This window comes from the organism of the source record quoted next, unplaced genomic scaffold (genome assembly GCF_019419815.1).
Source record: "Pyrus x bretschneideri cultivar Hongxiangsu unplaced genomic scaffold, Pyrus_bretschneideri_v1 Contig6, whole genome shotgun sequence".
NCBI lineage: Eukaryota > Viridiplantae > Streptophyta > Magnoliopsida > Rosales > Rosaceae > Pyrus > Pyrus x bretschneideri.
The window spans coordinates 4,392,290-4,410,900 of record NW_025999798.1 but is presented as its reverse complement, the minus strand read 5'-3'; the positions used below and the strand labels follow the sequence as shown (position 1 = coordinate 4,410,900).

At 36.9% G+C, this 18,611-nt stretch overlaps 2 protein-coding genes and 1 pseudogene across 5 annotated transcripts; all 3 read left to right on the top strand.

Annotated features, from left to right (window-relative positions):
• The first annotated feature begins 215 nt into the window (after window positions 1-215).
• On the top strand, window positions 216-5,838 carry LOC125471564 (probable pre-mRNA-splicing factor ATP-dependent RNA helicase DEAH4). 3 transcript variants are annotated; one of them, XM_048572124.1, is made up of 15 exons: window positions 232-864; window positions 962-1,179; window positions 1,335-1,387; window positions 1,535-1,651; window positions 1,743-1,834; window positions 2,078-2,164; window positions 2,818-3,032; window positions 3,131-3,223; window positions 3,599-3,722; window positions 3,953-4,100; window positions 4,202-4,271; window positions 4,637-4,797; window positions 5,030-5,205; window positions 5,315-5,501; window positions 5,536-5,838. In XM_048572124.1, the coding sequence occupies exons 1-14, from the start codon at window positions 467-469 to the stop codon at window positions 5,463-5,465; spliced, it is 2,103 nt and encodes a 700-aa protein (XP_048428081.1). In that variant the 5' UTR covers window positions 232-466; the 3' UTR covers window positions 5,466-5,501; window positions 5,536-5,838. The 3 variants fall into 3 exon arrangements, with proteins under 3 accessions (XP_048428082.1, XP_048428081.1, XP_048428080.1); XM_048572123.1 differs by having other exon boundaries at window positions 5,315-5,838; XM_048572125.1 differs by lacking the exons at window positions 5,030-5,205; window positions 5,315-5,501; window positions 5,536-5,838 and having other exon boundaries at window positions 216-864; window positions 4,579-4,705.
• Window positions 5,839-7,611: 1,773 nt separating this feature from the next.
• Window positions 7,612-9,025, top strand: LOC125471287 (annotated as a pseudogene).
• Window positions 9,026-10,340: 1,315 nt separating this feature from the next.
• On the top strand, window positions 10,341-16,804 carry LOC103949948 (urease). 2 transcript variants are annotated; one of them, XM_048572154.1, is made up of 19 exons: window positions 10,341-10,491; window positions 10,613-10,769; window positions 10,907-10,980; window positions 11,140-11,185; window positions 11,342-11,447; window positions 11,531-11,673; window positions 11,926-12,036; window positions 12,367-12,530; window positions 12,674-13,046; window positions 13,140-13,248; window positions 13,764-13,903; window positions 14,075-14,212; window positions 14,317-14,408; window positions 14,816-14,945; window positions 15,041-15,199; window positions 15,513-15,680; window positions 15,942-16,076; window positions 16,272-16,343; window positions 16,426-16,804. In XM_048572154.1, the coding sequence occupies exons 2-19, from the start codon at window positions 10,644-10,646 to the stop codon at window positions 16,645-16,647; spliced, it is 2,508 nt and encodes an 835-aa protein (XP_048428111.1). In that variant the 5' UTR covers window positions 10,341-10,491; window positions 10,613-10,643; the 3' UTR covers window positions 16,648-16,804. The 2 variants fall into 2 exon arrangements, with proteins under 2 accessions (XP_048428111.1, XP_048428112.1); XM_048572155.1 differs by having other exon boundaries at window positions 10,351-10,491; window positions 10,607-10,769.
• Window positions 16,805-18,611: the final 1,807 nt, after the last annotated feature.

Below are 18,611 nucleotides of genomic sequence, written 5' to 3'. Positions count from 1 at the left end.
TAAAATTGAGTTCGAAAGGTAACAATGCACGTAAAGTTCGAAAAATCTAAGATTGGTATCCAAATGTCAGAGACTTTTTGTCATTTTAACAATTTATATCGATCATTCCTACTCAAAAGATCATAACGATTGTATAGCAAACTAACAACAAACACCTTGATCTACCACAGGATGATTGGGAATAAATTCTAGGCCAATACTTTACACAAAACATTCGTGAATCACATGATAGTCAGAAAGCTTAATGTTTTTGTAAGTTTTTTCAGCTCTCCGAAAGATGAACCGTCAATGTGAAAGCATTAGCTGGTTCTTTTATTTAAAAAAAAAAAAAAAAAAAAAAAACCCTTTGAAAAGTTGAGTTTTTCTAAAACCCTGATTTCGATTTTCCCAAACAAATTCCCTCCCAAAATCCCCAAATTTCTTCTTCCTCGTCATTCTACGATTCCGAGCTTCTTCTACTTCATCAATGGCGGACCTACCAATCCTCCAATTCGAGGACACAATCATGAAAGCAGTAGAAGAAAACCCCGTCGTAGTGGTAATCGGAGAGACAGGTTCGGGAAAGAGCACGCAGCTCTCTCAGATACTTCACAGAAGGGGCTACACCAGGTCCGGAGTCGTCGGCGTCACTCAGCCCCGCCGAGTCGCCGCCGTCTCCGTCGCCAGACGAGTTTCGCAGGAGCTCGGCGTTCGGCTTGGGGACGAAGTTGGATACGCCATCAGATTTGAAGATAGAACTTCGGAAAGGACGCGGATTAAGTATCTCACCGATGGAGTTCTTCTTCGTGAAAGCCTCTCCAATCCAGAGCTTGATCAGTACTCTGTAATCATACTAGATGAAGCTCACGAAAGGAGTCTAAACACGTACATTCTCTCTCTCCATAACTCTCTAGATTTTAGGGTTCTTAGAAATTTTGATTATTTGTTTGTTTACACTACAATGTGGCATTTTGTCAATCAGGGACATACTGCTGGGACTGATGAAACGCTTGGTGAAAAGGCGTGCCTCGAATTTCAAGGTTCTAATCACTTCAGCAACTCTTGATGGCGAAAAAGTATCACAATTCTTTTCAAATTGCCCTGTAGTGAAAGTCCCCGGGAAGTTATTCCCGGTTGAAATAGCCTACAGCCGTGAGCGGCCTGCCAGCTATCTTGAGTCATCTCTAGAAACAGCTCTCAGTATGATTTTGATTTTAGTTTATTCTTTGCATTGTAATTTATTTTTCATATGATCAATGTGGTATCTTCTTTCTGTTATTTCGGTTTAATTCCCGACTTAGTTTCAAACATTTACTTGTTGGTAAGAAGTTGACTAACAATTTCTCTTTTTATAGATATACATATTAAGCAAGGCGAAGGTGATGTCTTGATATTCATGACTGGACAGGTCAGATGCTGTTTTCCTACTCTCTTTTCCTTTTTGTGGCATTCAATGTACATGCGAGCGTGTGACTACTACTTTGGATATAACCTGTCGTTTACATTGTTTTCCATACAATGCTTCTACTGACCGGAAAACTGTTCTTTTTTATAGGATGAGATAGACAAGTTGGTGTTGAAGTTAGAAGAGAGAGTTCGAAGCCTGGAAGAAGGGTCTTGCATGGATGCCATAATCCTTCCTCTTCATGGTTCTTTGCAGCCTGAAATGCAGGCAAGTAAAGACTAGTTGTAATTGTGTTCTATTTTTGGAGGCTTTAAAATCCTAATGCTTTTTTAGTTCATGCTTCATCTTTTCTGTACAGGTACGTGTTTTTGGTCCTCGGCCTCCAAATTGTAGGAGATTTATTGTCGCAACAAATATTGCTGAAACTTCTTTGACTGTTGATGGAGTTGTGTAAGAAAAGAAACTATTTCCTGGCTGTCATGCTCATTTGCTTTTATTTACCCTGTTTATATTGCTTGCTTCACAAGGTTGAAATTTACTTAATGATTATACGGAAGCAATGCCGCTATTGTTGAGTAAAATTTTCTAGTAAACTTTTTTCCATGTTATTTATAATCAACGAATCTGGTTTACACATAACTGAAATGATGTTAAATGGTATTCTGTTTTCTCATAATCATGTATGAATCACAGGTATGTTATTGATTCTGGTTACGTAAAGCAACGACAGTACAACCCGTCAACTGGCATGTATTCCCTCGATGTTGTTCAAATTAGCAAGTAAGGAGTCCATAGTTTTATATTTATTATAACTTGTTACTGTGTTCTGTCCTTACACCTAATTTATTACTGTATTCTTCTTGTTTGGGCTCTTTGTCTACAATTTAAGTAGACAAGTTTTATGAAAAGTACATTTTTTCCAAGCTTTTCCAAACAATAAAATTTCCCCTTTTTTACCCCCGCATCTTGTACTCTACCGAATGCTATGAGGTTTCTAACACAAATGAATAACACCTCTGTGTAGTTTGCTTATGTTTGTATTCAGGTAATTTGAATTTTGATCCAATTCATTCCTATGTGAAAAAGATTTGAAATTGAAGTTAATTAGACCTTTTCACTTGTTTATATGTTTGTTCTCTTATTATTTCGCACTACAATTGTGAACCAACTACGAAAGCAATCAGCGTTAGCAGCTTCTCTAGTTGCATTCTGATCTAGAAACAATTTCATAGTTATCGTTTAAGGAAGCCAGTGATACTTAAACCATTGCAGTAGATGTAGGCATGGAATTTTTAAAACCATGGCCGAAAGGCTTAACAAACAGAAGTTGTCATGTTTATAGATGTTATTCCCTTGAACGATTCTCTTAAAAAAAAAAATAACGAATGATTCTGCCTATCATTCTAATTAAGTTTGGATTCATATGATTGCAGGGTACAAGCAAATCAACGTGCAGGACGAGCAGGAAGAACACGTCCTGGGAAGTGCTATCGTTTATACCCTTCAACGGTTTACGAGGATGAGTTCCTTGATGCAACAATTCCTGAAATACAACGCTCTTCACTTGCTGGAAGTGTTCTTTATTTGAAATCTTTGGACCTCCCTGATATTGACATTCTAAAATTTGATTTTCTTGATTCTCCTTCCCGTAAGATGAATTTCTTTTCATTGTGTTTTTCTTCCCTGTTCAGGCATTACATTAGAATTCCTTGCATATGTTGTCTAATTCCAATTGGTTTGCTGCAGCTGAGTCTTTACAAGATGCTTTGAAGCAGTTGTATCTTATTGATGCTATTGATGAAAATGGATTGATCACAAGAGTTGGAAAAACAATGGCTGGTAATTGATTCACATCCCAGTTTTCAAGAGTTATAGTAATATATTCCAATGTGTTGCCATTATTTGGAAGCCTTACACGAGTTTTCGTAGTTTTGATAAATTAGTGTCATTGGAGAGCCCCTAGCATATTGAGGAATAAAATGGTATTTTTTAGTGGTCAAAATTTTGTACATCATTCATAACCTTAGCTGAACTGTAATAGAAGTGTCATATATGTACTCACAAAAGTTTTGCTACTCATTCCTACTTGGGCTTTTTGTTCCTGTACTATCTGTTACTAGTGTTAGAAGTTATTCCCCCTTGGTTTGTGCACATTGAGCATTTTCTCTTTTAGATCTTTGATGAGTCTGCTAAGTATTTCCTTGATTTTTTCAGAGCTTCCGCTGGAACCTTCACTGTCAAGGACCTTAATGGAGGCAAATGAATATGGCTGCTTGTCGCAGGCTTTGACTGTTGCTGCTATGTTATCTGCAGAAACCACATTGCTTCCTGGTCGAAGGTAAACTCGTTAAAAGTTTCCCAGAAGATGGTGCCCTTATGTATGTTGTGAAAGTTAATAGCATGCATTGTGTTCTGAGTACCTGAAAAGTACTCATATATCATGTGTAAAACTAAATGTGCACACATCTGCTCACATAAACTTCGAAAGATATTTATGGACCTCTGGCCCTTGGAAGTATGTATATTTCATTTGAGAAGAAATATTTTTGTGCATGCCTCCATTTGCAGCAAAAGTACGGATAAGAAGAGGAAACATGATTATTTGGACCTTCCTGATGGCTCTGGTTGGGGTGATCATATCCAGTTGCTACAGATCTATGAGTGCTGGCATCAAACTGACTATGACATTGATTGGTGCAAGGATTATCAGTTGCAGGTACCTTTTTATAGTCTGTATAAGAAACATGATACATTGAGTACATCTACAACATGATTCTAATATATGCATATTATGTTTCTGGAACTCATTGATTGTAGGTGAGAGGGATGAAGTTTGTCAAGGATGTAAGGAAACAGCTATCTCAAATCATGCAGAAAATAGCAAAAGGTTGGTAAGCTACAATAGTGAGGACCTTGCGCTTATATCACATTCACGGAACATTGCTTGTTACTTGATAACGTGAAACTCTTATATATAATGGTGAACAGCTGTGATAGAGTTGCTAACTGATGAGTGCTCAATAAGTAAAATATCCAAAATACATTGATTTATGGCACAAAAATGAATTGAGATGAAAATGGAAGATATATTAGCTATCTTTATTATTTATAGCCTAATTTTTTTCTTGACGTATTATCTGATCTTTGTTAATTGTTATTAGTGTTCAACTGCCAACTGAAGATTCTTCTTGCAGTGTTCTCTTGATGTTGCCTTCCTTCACTCTATTGATACGTTGTGTATCTGGAAAACAGGATCATTAGATGTACAGACAAGCAGAAGACGGAATGAAAGCCAACAAGATTATCACAATTTGAGGAAGGCTTTGTGCGTGGGATATGCAAATCAACTTGCTGAGAGAATGATGCATCACAATGGTTATCGAACTTTAGGTTTTAAGCCCCAAGTAGTACAGGTATGAACCTTGAAGTCTAGTCTACGTTAGGCATGTTAAATTATCATTATGCATTTCTGGTTTATCAAAGCACCTATTGATTTATTTAATCCAGGAAAGGAAAATTAGAAACTTTGAGTAGAAATTTGATTGTGACTAGGCATATCTCACTACCATTAGTCAAAAGCTTTGAGTAGTGAGTTTTTCGGAAGTCTAGAATTGACACTTGTATTTGTATCATCTTTTATTTCAGGTGCATCCATCCTCTGTGCTAAAACCAGATGATGAAGGGAAATTGCCTGACTATGTTGTGTACCATGAACTCATTGCAACAACCCGCCCATTCCTGCGCACTGTATGTGCCGTAAATGTTGCTTGGGTCAGACCCATTTTGGACAAAGTAAATAATCTAAATATCAAGAAGCTGAGGTAAAGCCAGTTTACATAGAAACACCATTATAAGTAGAAAATGGTTTGTTGATAATTTGAGGTCGTATATGAACATTGCTGGGTTTGAACCTTTTAACCTTTTATGCAGTGGTGGGATTGGTCGTATTGAAGAGCAACCGGAGGGAAATCTTTCCGATTTGCCAAAGAAAGAGGATGTTGTTGCGCCGGTTCTCGATGATCGTGAAAGTAGAGTACAGGCGGCTAGGGAACGATTTCTTGCTCGTAAAGGAAAGAAATGAGCTTATTCAGTAGTTGTGTTTGATGAAAGAGTGGGGGTATTGAGTTTTAACACTGACCGAAAGAAATCTGGTTTGAGCTGCAACCGGCTACTACGGAAACCAAACTAAGGCTCCCAAACTCCCAAGTCAATATCAGATCAATGTCAGCCTCATCATCCTCTACCATAGTTGCAATCAACCACCTCCGGAAGACATGAGTCCGGTGTACACACATGTTGTATTTCTATTTTTCCGATTGTTCTGGTATGACAAGCAATGTGCATGCCGGCCAGTACATCCCAATCCAATGTGGTATGTTTTGAGCATACCGGCTGCTTATTGACATACTGACTTTGTATATATTTCAATTAAATATCAAAGATTTTTCAATCTATCAAAGTCCTCTCTACGAACAAATCATTCAAAGCCTCTCAAAATCAACGAACAAATCTCTCAAAAGAAAGCAAGCATTTCCTCGAAGCATTTCAAAATTCAAAGAGTAGTAGTACCATTCCTTCTCTAAATCTCTCAAATCAAGTAGCTTTGGCGATTAGCCTCGAAACAGTTTGTGAACTTAATAGCATCTCCGTCCACCCAGATGCTGATCTGGTAAAGATGGTTCTCATATACATCCGGCTCACACTGAATTGTAGTTTGGACTTCGGCTTTCTGGTGATGGCATCAAAATTTTCCGAAACACGATATCTTCTTCCATTGGAGGAACAATCTTGGCCTTTGCAAGCTGATCCTTAATATGGATCATCTCCCTAGTAAGATCCTTGATATGGATCATTTCCCTGGTACAGCGGATAGGCTTTTTCGAATACTCATCTTGTACCATCAAAGACAAAGTACTGGGAAAAGGCTATTCGGGGAGATGATCCATATTAAGGAATAAATCCAAGAACTATGTATTATGACACGTGAAACACAATGAAAATGGCATGCACCTCTTGTAAGCGATAAATCCAAAGACCTTGTATTATTACATGTGGTGTTGCGGTTTATGTTTCGGATACACTAAAAAATCTCTTATAGTTGAGGTTGTCTAAATGAATAGTATAGATGCACCACGAACTGTATGCTGACATTTTTGTTTCTGTGAAAATTGTATGCTTTTCATTGTGGTATTTGCTAAAGTGGAAAGTTAAATCATTGTTAAGGCCAGAACTTGTTCACATTTAATTAAGTTCCAAATTGTGCTTTAATTTGACAATCTTTGTGGGTTTAGTTCTTCTTATTATACTACCTTGATCAAGAACAAGAACCATATTGGTAAATTACAGTAGCAAAATTTCTACGAACTCCTGTGATGATGATGACGATATATATAGTTCATGCACTTGTTTATAAATATACACTCTGCATAGCAAACCAAATTAAACATTTCTCCATCTGATCAGCAACTTGGAAATGATGGATTTGAGAAAAACTAAAAGGAACAAGAACAAGAACAATAAATAGAAGAATAGACAACTCAACCGGTATGATTAAATCCATCCATTCATTTCATTCAGGCAACAATATATGGCCTCTACGAAAATGAAACTTTTCTTGTTTTTTTCAGTTGGCAAAGAAATTTTACCTTCGCAACGCTGTCAGAATAATCTCATGGGCATGTGCGGAGTGCAGACTGTGAACTTGTTGCAGACATTTACTTCTATCTGGGAGAAGAAATTGAGTGAGAGAGAGAACGAGCGGGAGAGAGATTTGGGTTTTGGAACAAGAAGATAGAGAAGATAGTTATGTGAAGAAGAAGAATAGTATGAGTCTATAATGGCCAGAATGCCATGTTGGCTCTGGAATAATGTAGCAGGTGGCCTGGCGACGTCTTTTTCCCAAAAATGGTACAAACCACCTTTTTTGCATGCTCAGTCTTTCAAGCAGCTAGCCTACCTCCAGTGTCTTCATCTCATCAGCATCCCTACGCCTACTAATAGGGTTTACGGTTTAGGTGGAGTTCTTTCTAACAATAACATAATATTGATGCATTGAAGTTTTCTTCCTTCGTTTCTCTTCTCCCAATTTCCAAGGATTTTGTCACAGCAAACCGTAACAATATTCCACAGAGAATATCATGTCTAATGGGTTCTACAAACGAGCTCTTCCTTCTCCACCTGCAATTGAGTTTGCTTCCGCTGAGGGCAAGGAACTGTTTATTGAAGCCATTCAGAGTGGAACTATGGAGAACTTCTGTAGGTTGATTTCTTATTCTCAGACGCAGTCGGAGCCTGCTTACTGTGGATTGGCGAGCCTGTCCATGGTTCAGAATGCCCTTGCTATCGATCCCGGAAGGAAATGGAAAGGACCCTGGAGATGGTTTGATGAATCTATGTTAGACTGCTGCGAACCTTGGGAGACAATCAAAGTTAGAGGCATCTCATTTGGGAAGCTTGTATGCTTGGCTCACTGTGTTGGAGCAAAAGTTGAAGCCCTTCGCACAAATCATAGCACAATTGACAAGTTTCGTGAATATTTAATGAGATGTTTTACCGGTGATGATCATCTACCGGACAACGCAGAGGGTTCATGCTTATATCTAGGCCTCACAGGGAGCCAGGACAACTTTATTATACCCTGAGCTGCAAACACGAGAGTTGGGTTGGCGTCACGAAATACTTGATGGATGATACTCCTTGTAAAATCGGAGGAGGTGAAAGATATTCAGGAAGTTCTCTCTGTTGTTTTCGTGTCGCTCCCATCCTATTTTGAGCAGTTCATGATCAGGTGGGTTGCACAAGTTCGGGGACGGGAAGAAATGCATGGTGGCCAAAGCTTAAGCCCAGAGGAAAAAGCTACGGTTGCTGTCAAGGAGGAGGTGCTGAGACTAGTCCAGGACACTGGCCTTTTTAAGCACGTGGCTGAATTATTATCTTCAGCACGTGTACATTCGTGCTGCGAAAACTTAATTTCTGGTCATGAAGCCAACATTGCTGCGAGTGTTTGCTGCCAAGGCGCACAAATTTCTGCCTCCTTAGGGGTGTACTTCTGTCAGGAAACATGCGTGAAATGCTTGAAGGCTAATGGCGGCGACAAGCCAGTCACGGTGGGAAATGGTGGAACTGAGAAAAGGATGGACATGCTCACTGCTTGGTCGAAAACAAATTCAGGACGTTCTTGTGCGATTCGGATGCACCCAGCTTGCAATGACGTTCTAACAGTGCTTCTACCGGCCTTGCCGCCAGGGACATGGTCTGGGATCAAAGACGAGAAGCTTTCAAAAGAAATATATAACCTTGTTTCCACAGAAAATCTTCCCACATTGCTTCTCTCACTTAGAATTCTCACTTATCCTCTGATTATTTTCCTATTATCGCCAACGCACACCAACCAAAAAGACATCATTAACCCGTGCGGACCTTTTTTTTAATATTTTTTTTTGCCGAAGCCTGAGGTAACCCGTAATCTGAAGGGTTTAGGCGTAAGACTAGTTCTAATGGGGTCTGGAAAGGCTAAAGACATTTCAGTCTATCTCTAATCACAATCAAAAGGCAAAGGTCATCTCAAAGTTTTCAACTAGAAAATTATCCACGTTTTTACCAGCTTTGTGCATCAAACCCTAAACCCTACTTATTATTAAGTTAGCGATAAATAGCGGCACTTTATAAAGGCCAAATGTATTACAGAATTGAATGTAAGTTTTATTCATATAAGAAAGAAATCCCTTGGTAATAAGCTCCAAATCCTTTGGTAATGTGCGGTCTTGCTCCATTGATTTTGGTTACTATCGAAAAATCTAGCCATTTGTGTCGTATTTGCTGTTACCGTTGATAGTTTGGGTGAAGTTATTTACTTGCCACTCATAACTCAATTTGAAGACCAACTTTGTCACTCTTCATATTTTACATCTTCGCATCTTTTATGTAAAAAATTTGCGTAATATTATTCATACTATATTTTTATACCACATTTCTATACCATCTCAGGTGACATCTGATGTGGACAGCCACATCATTTGAAAAATTTGCAAAACCTAAAGAAAGGAAGGAGAAAGACTTCTCATATACCACAAGCATAATTTAATTAATTAGTTTTTCTTAATTATTAGTTATTAAATAATGAATTAAATTTAAAAATCTGATTAAAATAATGTGGCTATCCACATCAAATGACACCTAAAATAGTATGAAAATATAATACAAAGATATGGTACGAATAATATTACTCAAAAAGTTTACCTATAACAAACGAAGAATCAAAATTTATTCATAAAAAGATGTAATCATCAACAGTTATTATAATACACATAGCATCGCTGAATTTTGAATTTTGAATGCAAGTCTACGTCACCAATTGAATTATTAGTTACACAAAACACATAAAAAATAAACATGTGGTGGCTGAACTTATCATAAAAATTGGTTCTCATTGGCAAATCTTGTTATAGTTTAATGAGGAAAGTTCAAAATTTTTGTTGTGGGTTTGCGTTGGATGCAATTGGATTGTCACAATGCAATATTATATAAAGGACTATATGGTGACAGACGCATGAACAAAAAAACTCTAATTGACCGGCCAAATGCCAACTTTCAACAATACTTATATTGTCGGCAATTTAAATGTTTAAGTTCAACAATATCGATATTGTCCTTAACTTGCCAACATATTAACAAACATCTGCACAATCCGACAGGTGTGAGATCTTGTTAGTTGGAGTATGATTATAATATTTAAACTCTTTTTTTCATAAAGATATAGTCAATGTGAAATATTACAACAGTACAAAAATTAAACATAAATTACGTAATATTATTAATTTACTCAAATTATTATACGGGAGTATTTTTTATCGACATATTTTAGCAAGAAACATATAAGTATATATTCTTTTTAATCACAGTAGTATATCATGTGATTTGTGTTTTCGACGTGCATAAAAACAGAAACAAAATATTAATTCACCCAAGAAAAAGGAGAGAGAAAGTCACACCCCCTTAACGTTTCAGTCATTGCCTTTCACTTGGCTGATGTCCCAGGGACCCAGCCGTGTTGTACTTGTGTATCATCGGACTTACAAAGGGACACCAATCTTCGTATCTCTTGACAAGTAAGAAACTTAGTTCCTTCAATTCGGATGCTCATCTAGTCATCCACGTTCTTCAATTTCGCCTCCAAAAGATAAGAGATTGCATCAAATAAAGTAAGACCATTTTTCTTGTAAGTTGCAGGCATTGACTTACAGAGCAAGGAGTGGAAAAAATGAAGGTGGTTCCGAGAGAAGCTGAGAAACTAAGCCTAAACAATGCTGGGTTTTTGGCGCAGAAGCGTCTTGCTCGAGGGTTGAGGCTGAATCACCCAGAAGCTGCAGCTCTCATAGCCACACAGGTGTGTTTTTTGCCTTGTATTTTTCAGATTTTGCTCCGAAACTTGATCGTTTGTTCAAATTTACGGACTTTGATCGGATTTTGGTAATGGGTTTTGTAAAGGAAACGTTTTTGTTTAATGTGTTTGTGTGTTTGTAGATTTTGGAGTTCGTTCGAAACGGGGATAAATCTGTGGCGGAATTGATGGACATTGGGAGACAGCTGCTGGGAAGGTAATGGCGTAAACTGTGAAATCTTATCAATTTGCCCTGTTTTTGTATGTGGGATGCTAATTCTGGATTGCAATCAACCAATTTGTATTCCTAATTTTGTACCTCGGAATCACGTGTCTAGTTGCTCAAGATTGATCTGCATCTTTCTTTTTCAAACAGGAAACAAGTTCTTCCTGGTGTTCACTATCTTTTGGATATGGTGCAGGTATTATGCTCATTAAGGTTGTTTGCATTTGCTTCGAAAAGCTGTAAACATAATGCTTGCTGCTGAAAATTTGTCAAAATTTCCAACTTATTGTCTCATACCCTTGACATAGCATGCCGCCTAAAATCAAATTTATAAGTAAGATTTTAAATGCAGGTTGAAGGGACTTTTCGTGATGGGACCAAGTTAATCACCATTCACGATCCAATTTCGAGGGAGAACGGAAATCTGGAACTAGCTTTGAAGGATTCTTTTCTTCCTGGTAAAGGCTAACGGATATTGGAAGTTTCAAATGACTGTTTTGGGACCTATTATGGGCACTTATGAAATAAGATTTTTCTGCAGTTCCCTCACTAGACAAGTTTCCTGAAATGGAAGATGGTAAAATTCCGGGTGAAATTATCTATGGAGGTGGTAGTATTGTGCTTAATCATGGAAGGAAAGCAATACTCCTCAGAGTTGTTAACCAAGGAGACAGGCCGGTTCAGGTGCGTTTATCTTTTACATATCATTTCTCAGTTATTTGAAATAGTCATATTCAGTTTTAATTGGTTTCTAGTAGCTTATGTCATGCACCTTGTAGTCAAAATGTAAGCATTCGTTAGTTCGAGGATGAAAGCGATTCTTGATTGAACTAATCAACATCTCATTTACTTTAGCTTTGTACAGTTATTGGTTCTGGTTTAGAGTGTGTCAATTAAGCAACCGACTTATGATTCGTTACTACCCTGCTTTTTCAGGTTGGCAGTCACTATCACTTCATTGAGGTCAACCCCAGCCTGGTTTTTGATCGAATGAAATCATATGGCATGCGCTTGAATATACCAGCTGGAACAGCCAAGAGATTTGAGGTTCTTTAAATGTCTAAAATAATTTTTCAATGTTATCATTGTTATGTAATGAAAAGTTGTTTAGTTCATGTCAATCACAAAATATATTCTGCCTATCAAATATTTTTCTAATCAAAGTCTAGCAAGGATGTCACATCATCCTTCATCATCTTTTACATCTATAATTGGGTGCTACTTTTATGATAGAAGTCATGGTGCTACGAAGCCACTTATTTTTGTTAATTAGGCCCTACTTTGTCATTTTGCATGCTGGTATAGTACCAATTTTTTACCTCTTAATCGACTATTAGCATTCTAAGTATGTTATTGGTGCTTGTTTTGCTGTGCCAGCCGGGGGAATGCAAACATGTCGCACTTGTAAGTATTGGAGGTAATAGAGTAATCAGAGGAGGAAATTGCATTGGGGATGGTTCAGTAGATGATGGCAAACTACAGGAAGTCATGGAAGCCATACAAGCAAAAGAATTTGGACATGAGGAAGAACCAAGAGCTAGGTTGAGGCTTTCTACCAGAGAAATGTTTATTTGCCTCTTTGCTTCTATTTTGTTAGATCAATAAAGTTGCATGATTGTTAGCTAGTTCACTAAGATGATTAAGAAAAAATTGGAGATGCCTTACCTCAGTATTAATTTTGCAGGGAAGGTGTTGCAGGAAGCGATCGAGATTTCACCACTGTAATTTCTCATGAGGCATATGCAAACTTGTATGGACCTACTACTGGTGATAAAGTTCGGCTTGGTGATACCAACTTGTTTGCTGAAATTGAAGAGGATTTTACTGTTTATGGGGATGAATCGGTATTTGGAGGTGGTAAAGTTATAAGAGAAGGAATGGGCCAGTCATCTGGGAACCACCCAACTAATTCATTGGATACGGTTATAACTAATGCTGTGGTCATTGATTATAGCGGGATATATAAGGCAGATATTGGTATCAAAGATGGTAACATTTTTGCCCTTGGAAAGTCAGGCAATCCAGATGTTATGAATGGTGTAAATATGACCATTGGGGTAAATATCATCTCACATTACAGCAGGTCGTTCTGGAAAGAAATTTCTAGGAAGTTGATAAAATGTGCTTATGCCGCCTTCTTTATCTCTTAGGTTAACACAGAGGTCATTGCTGGGGAAGGAATGATTGTGACTGCAGGAGCAATAGACTGTCACGTGCACTTCATATGCCCTCAATTAGCATATGAAGCAATATCGAGTGGTGAGCTATATTATGAGAATAATTAGGCCGGAAAGTGCTTGTGATGCATATAGTGACGCGTTTTGATGCGTAGTGTGAAGTACATGTATTTGGTGTGAAACATTATTCATAACTTAAGAGATACTTAGTCATCTTGTTTAGTTGCCTCAAATACATGAATTATGTATTAGATGCAGAACATTATACCAGCAAGTTGCATGTTAAACCAGTCGTTTAAAAAAAAAAAAATTTGACACACCATAATTTTTTTGTAAAGATTTTCCTCTATTAACTCAAGGTTTGGTGCAGTTGCATAATGTTTCATCTGAATGGCATATTTTATTTCCTGGTTGATTCAATTTGCATTTGTTTTTTCCCCCTGTACCACCTAGGTTTCCTTTAAAGAAATTCATTTTTGCATCTTCTATTCCTGCTCATATATACTCATGAATGAACTTTGTGTTTTCTAAATCTTTTGCGGACAATGAACAAGCATTTAAGGGGTCCATTTTCCGAAACTTCTACATAATGTGTAGGTATCACAACCTTAGTGGGAGGTGGAACAGGACCTGCTACTGGGACTCGTGCAACAACTTGTACACCAGCCCCATTACACATGAAGTTAATGCTGCAAGCAACTGACGACCTGCCTCTAAATTTTGGATTTACTGGGAAGGTATGCTTAAACTGTTGTGTGTACTTAAAAATCTCTTCCTTCTTCCCTACCCCATGCCTGCATTCAACTATAAACCTGTAACTACCATTTTACAAAATGTGAAGTGATGTCTAAAGCTGTTTCATTTTATATATTTCTTCCTTTTTCTTTAATATCCTTGGCTTACTTTAGGGGAACACTGCCAAACCTGAAGGGATGCATGATATTCTAAAGGCTGGGGCAATGGGACTGAAGCTGCATGAGGACTGGGGAAGCACTCCTGCTGCAATTGACAATTGTTTGGCTGTTGGAGATCAATATGACATCCAGGTGCTGTACTATAATCTTTATTTAATGTTAGGTCTTATAGGCTGTTTTCGGTGGTATCTTACGAGTTTCACATCTTCTAATACTTCCAATTCTGACCTTGATAGGTTAACATCCATACAGACACCTTGAATGAATCTGGATTTGTAGAGCATACAATTGCTGCATTTAAAGGAAGAACTATCCATACTTACCACAGGTATAAATCACATTCTCGGTCTATTTGATAAGTTGGCAATTTTTCTTCAGTCTTTTACAAGTCCATGACCACAGTACTTTGTACACAGAGTAGAGGCAAAACATTTTTCGGTAGCTAAGGCATCACACTGACTACAGTTTGAGATCGTGGCCGTTTGGTCACATCTTGACATTTATCTAACCATTCCTGCATACTTGAATATTTTGCATTATCGTACCTATATTTTTTGCTCTGAGTCTTGATGACTAGTCAGTACCGATTATATTGCTAAGTACACATATTTTAAATGATTATGAGTATCCTTGGCGTAACTTCCTGCATGTTGTTACATTTCGTTTCTTGTTTTCTTCTTATTTGTGTTTTTTCTTTTTTAGTTCTCATAGTTTGTGCTTGTTATCTCTTGGCAGTGAAGGTGCAGGTGGGGGCCATTCTCCAGATATAATCAAAGTCTGCGGTGTGAAAAATGTCCTGCCATCATCAACGAATCCCACGCGGCCTTTCACCTCAAATACTATAGATGAGCATCTTGATATGCTGGTATGAGAAGATAACAGAAGTAGTGATACAGCATGCGCTAAGGTTATTTAGAGTCTTTTGGCTGAATGTTGTTTTGAAACTTCAAATACGTACAGATGGTTTGCCATCACCTTGACAAGGACATTCCAGAATGTGTAGCTTTTGCTGAATCAAGAATAAGGGCTGAAACAATTGCTGCAGAAGATATTTTGCACGATATGGGGGCAATTAGCATTGTAGCTTCTGATTCACAGGCTATGGGTCGCATCGGAGAGGTTCTTACTACCTTCACCTTATGCATTCTGGTTCCTCCTGATCATAGAAAACTTTTATAAATTGAGATACATGCCCGCATATGTCTGTTTGTATCGACTTCACTGAAACTGTAACAAAACAGTAACAAAAAAGGAAAACAAAAGTCCTTATTCAAATTGAATTACAGAACATTATCATTGTCGCCTTTTACCAAACCGTGGATTTTCATGCCTTCACTTGAAAGTCCCCGTTTCTGGCGTTAGTAGGAGTCTTTGTCTAATTATTTTACACAGAGGCATGTATAAGGCTTATTGTCAAAACTTTTCGTGTCAGGTGATAATCAGAACTTGGCAAACAGCTGACAAGATGAAATCACAAAGAGGGTCGATAGAACCTAGTGGATCCGACAATGACAACTTCCGGATCAAACGATACATCGCAAAGTACACTATAAATCCAGCAATAGTTAATGGATTTTCTCAGTATGTTGGTTCTATTGAGGTATGCCACTCTTATAGACAACCAAAATAATTCTTTCAAGCTTTTTTTAACCTCTCTTATTTGGAGCAGAGCATTTGAGAAACAAATGAATAGAAGTTAAGCTTGATGCTTTGAGCTTCAACCTTTTTGAATGTGTAACTCTCCTGGATGAAACTTACCTTTTTGGAATTACTCGCATTTCTTGGGTTCCATAAACACACTTTTATTGTCATTAAAATAGCGGAATTCTCATTCTACTCATGGGCTTTGCATGTTATGCAGGTGGGGAAGCTGGCTGATCTTGTTCTATGGAAGCCATCATTCTTTGGCGCAAAACCAGAAATGGTGATCAAAGGTGGGGCAATTGCATGGGCTAATATGGGTGATCCAAATGCAAGCATCCCCACCCCTGAACCGGTAAAGTTTATAGTTTGCAAACAGTTCTTATGCATGGATGCATTTTCTAGTCATGACAATTCTTTTACGTGATTGATGAATTACGTTGAGGAGGGTCCAAAAGAATTTGGAGATGGTAGTAGATATTCTTTCTAGGGTGTAATAATTTTAGCGATTTTTGTTCTGATTACTCTAGAAAACCTTATGTCTTCGCAGGTTATTTCAAGGCCTATGTTTGGTGCATTTGGCAAGGCTGGTAGTGCTCATTCCATTGCTTTTGTCAGCCAGGCATGGATCTCTCTCTCTCTCTCTCTCTCACGCGAGATTCATTAGCAAGACTGATTTTCTCTTTATTTCACTGTGCAAACAGGCAGCTGTAGATAACCGCGTTAAAGACTTGTATCGCCTTGACAAGAGAGTGGAAGCCGTGCGCAACGTTAGGAAACTCTGCAAACTCGACATGAAGCTCAATGACGCCCTACCAAATATAGAGGTTGATCCGGAAAAATACAAGGTAACAGCAGACGGCGTGGTTCTTACCTGCAGTCCAGCCACCACAGTTCCACTATCTCGGAACTACTTCATGTTTTAGGCTCCTTCATAGCTCCAACGAACCACCTCCCGCTTGTTTTATGATTCCAAGTCTTAACGAGCTCAAATAAACACCGGAAGTATGTACAAATAAAACCAGTTATAAACTTTTAATAAAAAATACAGCGGGAGAGAGCTAACCCGTGTTTTATTATACAGCTCGATGTCTATTTAGTGTCCCGAGGTTTTGTATGTGCATATTTCTCAATAAACGTTGATTCATTGACAGTTTTGATATATATCTGTCATTGCATGTTCTCATAATGTGAAGTATATCTGGTTGCTCATAGGTACTCTGTTAAAATAAACCAGCAAAGAGCCTAATAAAATGGCTAATCATTGAGTGTTCTTGGCCTCCAGGTGTTTCACAATATTTTCTACTTTCCCCTACTGTCAAATATTTTCTTGCAGCTGGAACAAAATTTAATATATAGAAATAATTAAACTCAAATCAAATCTCGACTTCTAGAAATTAAAAAAAATATAATAATATACGATATAGGATTTGTTTCTTTTCACGTGAATTGTTTGCATAGTAAATCAATCACATCTCAGCTTCTAGAAATGAAAAAAAATCTTCGTTTACCCAATAAAAAAAAAAAATTCTGTATATAAAGTCAACAATGAAATGAATAATGTTTTTTGATGTCACAAGTTTCAACAAAAATATTTAGACAAAAATGTTCCTCAAACAAAAAATTTCAAAAGTAGCCTAATATAATACATCATATAATGCTGAGGTATTTTCATCATTTTAACAGTGTTTTTTAAAATTAATTTTGTGTACAGTTTATTTATTTTATTTATTTTTTATTTTTAAATTAGTACCTTACAATAGGTTAGAAATAATGTAATTCCATTAAATACTATTTTCTCTATTTTTAAAAACGTTCAAAACATCTTAAAAGACGTATAATGTCAGTTAAAAAAATGTCTTTCGCACGCAGATAATAATGTGATTAAATTAGTTGTCCAATAACTTTTTTTTTTAAACAAATAATATTATCTACACTAAAGAAGAGATTGTGAGTTTAGTCTTATAATAGATTAGTAATAATGTGATTTAGAATAATTGAGTGCTCTGATAAAGCTAGAACATACGAACCTATAGATCTCAATAACTTATTAGGAAAACTAATGAAAATAGCTTAAAAACTTTGAGTTTTAACGATAAGGACAAAATAAAGGGTAAAGTGAATAGTATCAAGATTGATTTTTTAATATAAAAATATGATTTTTCATTGAAGTGAATAATACTGTGATCTTTTCGTTAAAACTCTTTTTATTATTCGAGTGGTAAAGGCAAAGAAGGAAAGAAAGTTCTAAGCTCCATCAAGTACTTCAAACTTTCTCGACTACAACATCAAAATGATTACAAGATTACAGTCTCTTGACTACAAACTTCAAAATGATTCCAAGATTACAGTCTCCTGACTACAACTTCAAAATGATTACAAGATTACAATATCCAGAACTCTCTTGGTGTCATCATGTAGCATCTACAACTCTAGCCACCCCAACTTCCTCAATCTTTTCACTGACTTGCAATATCTCTTTCTAGATCGATTTAATTTCTACATGTATGTATTATTGTTGTCCGTTGCCATTGCAAATCTACGAAATTGAACATGACACAGGACTTTTGAATAGTAGTATTTAACTTTGAAAAAGTTAGAGGGAATTAAAGAGATTTTGTAGTGTATTTTAAACATTCATAAATTTCTTCTCTTTCCATGAGATTCTGAAAGAATTGAATCAAAATTTTACATAGAATATTTGCAAATCAGTTAAACTCTATAAAAATTCATAAATTTGTAAATCTATTAAAATATTTAAAATTCTCAATTGAATACACATTTTTATTTAGTTATGCATTATTAATAACAATGTTAACTTTAAAATCAAGGGGAATGACACATGTAAAATTAGTAAAGACAGACACAAATGAAACAAATAATTAGGGAC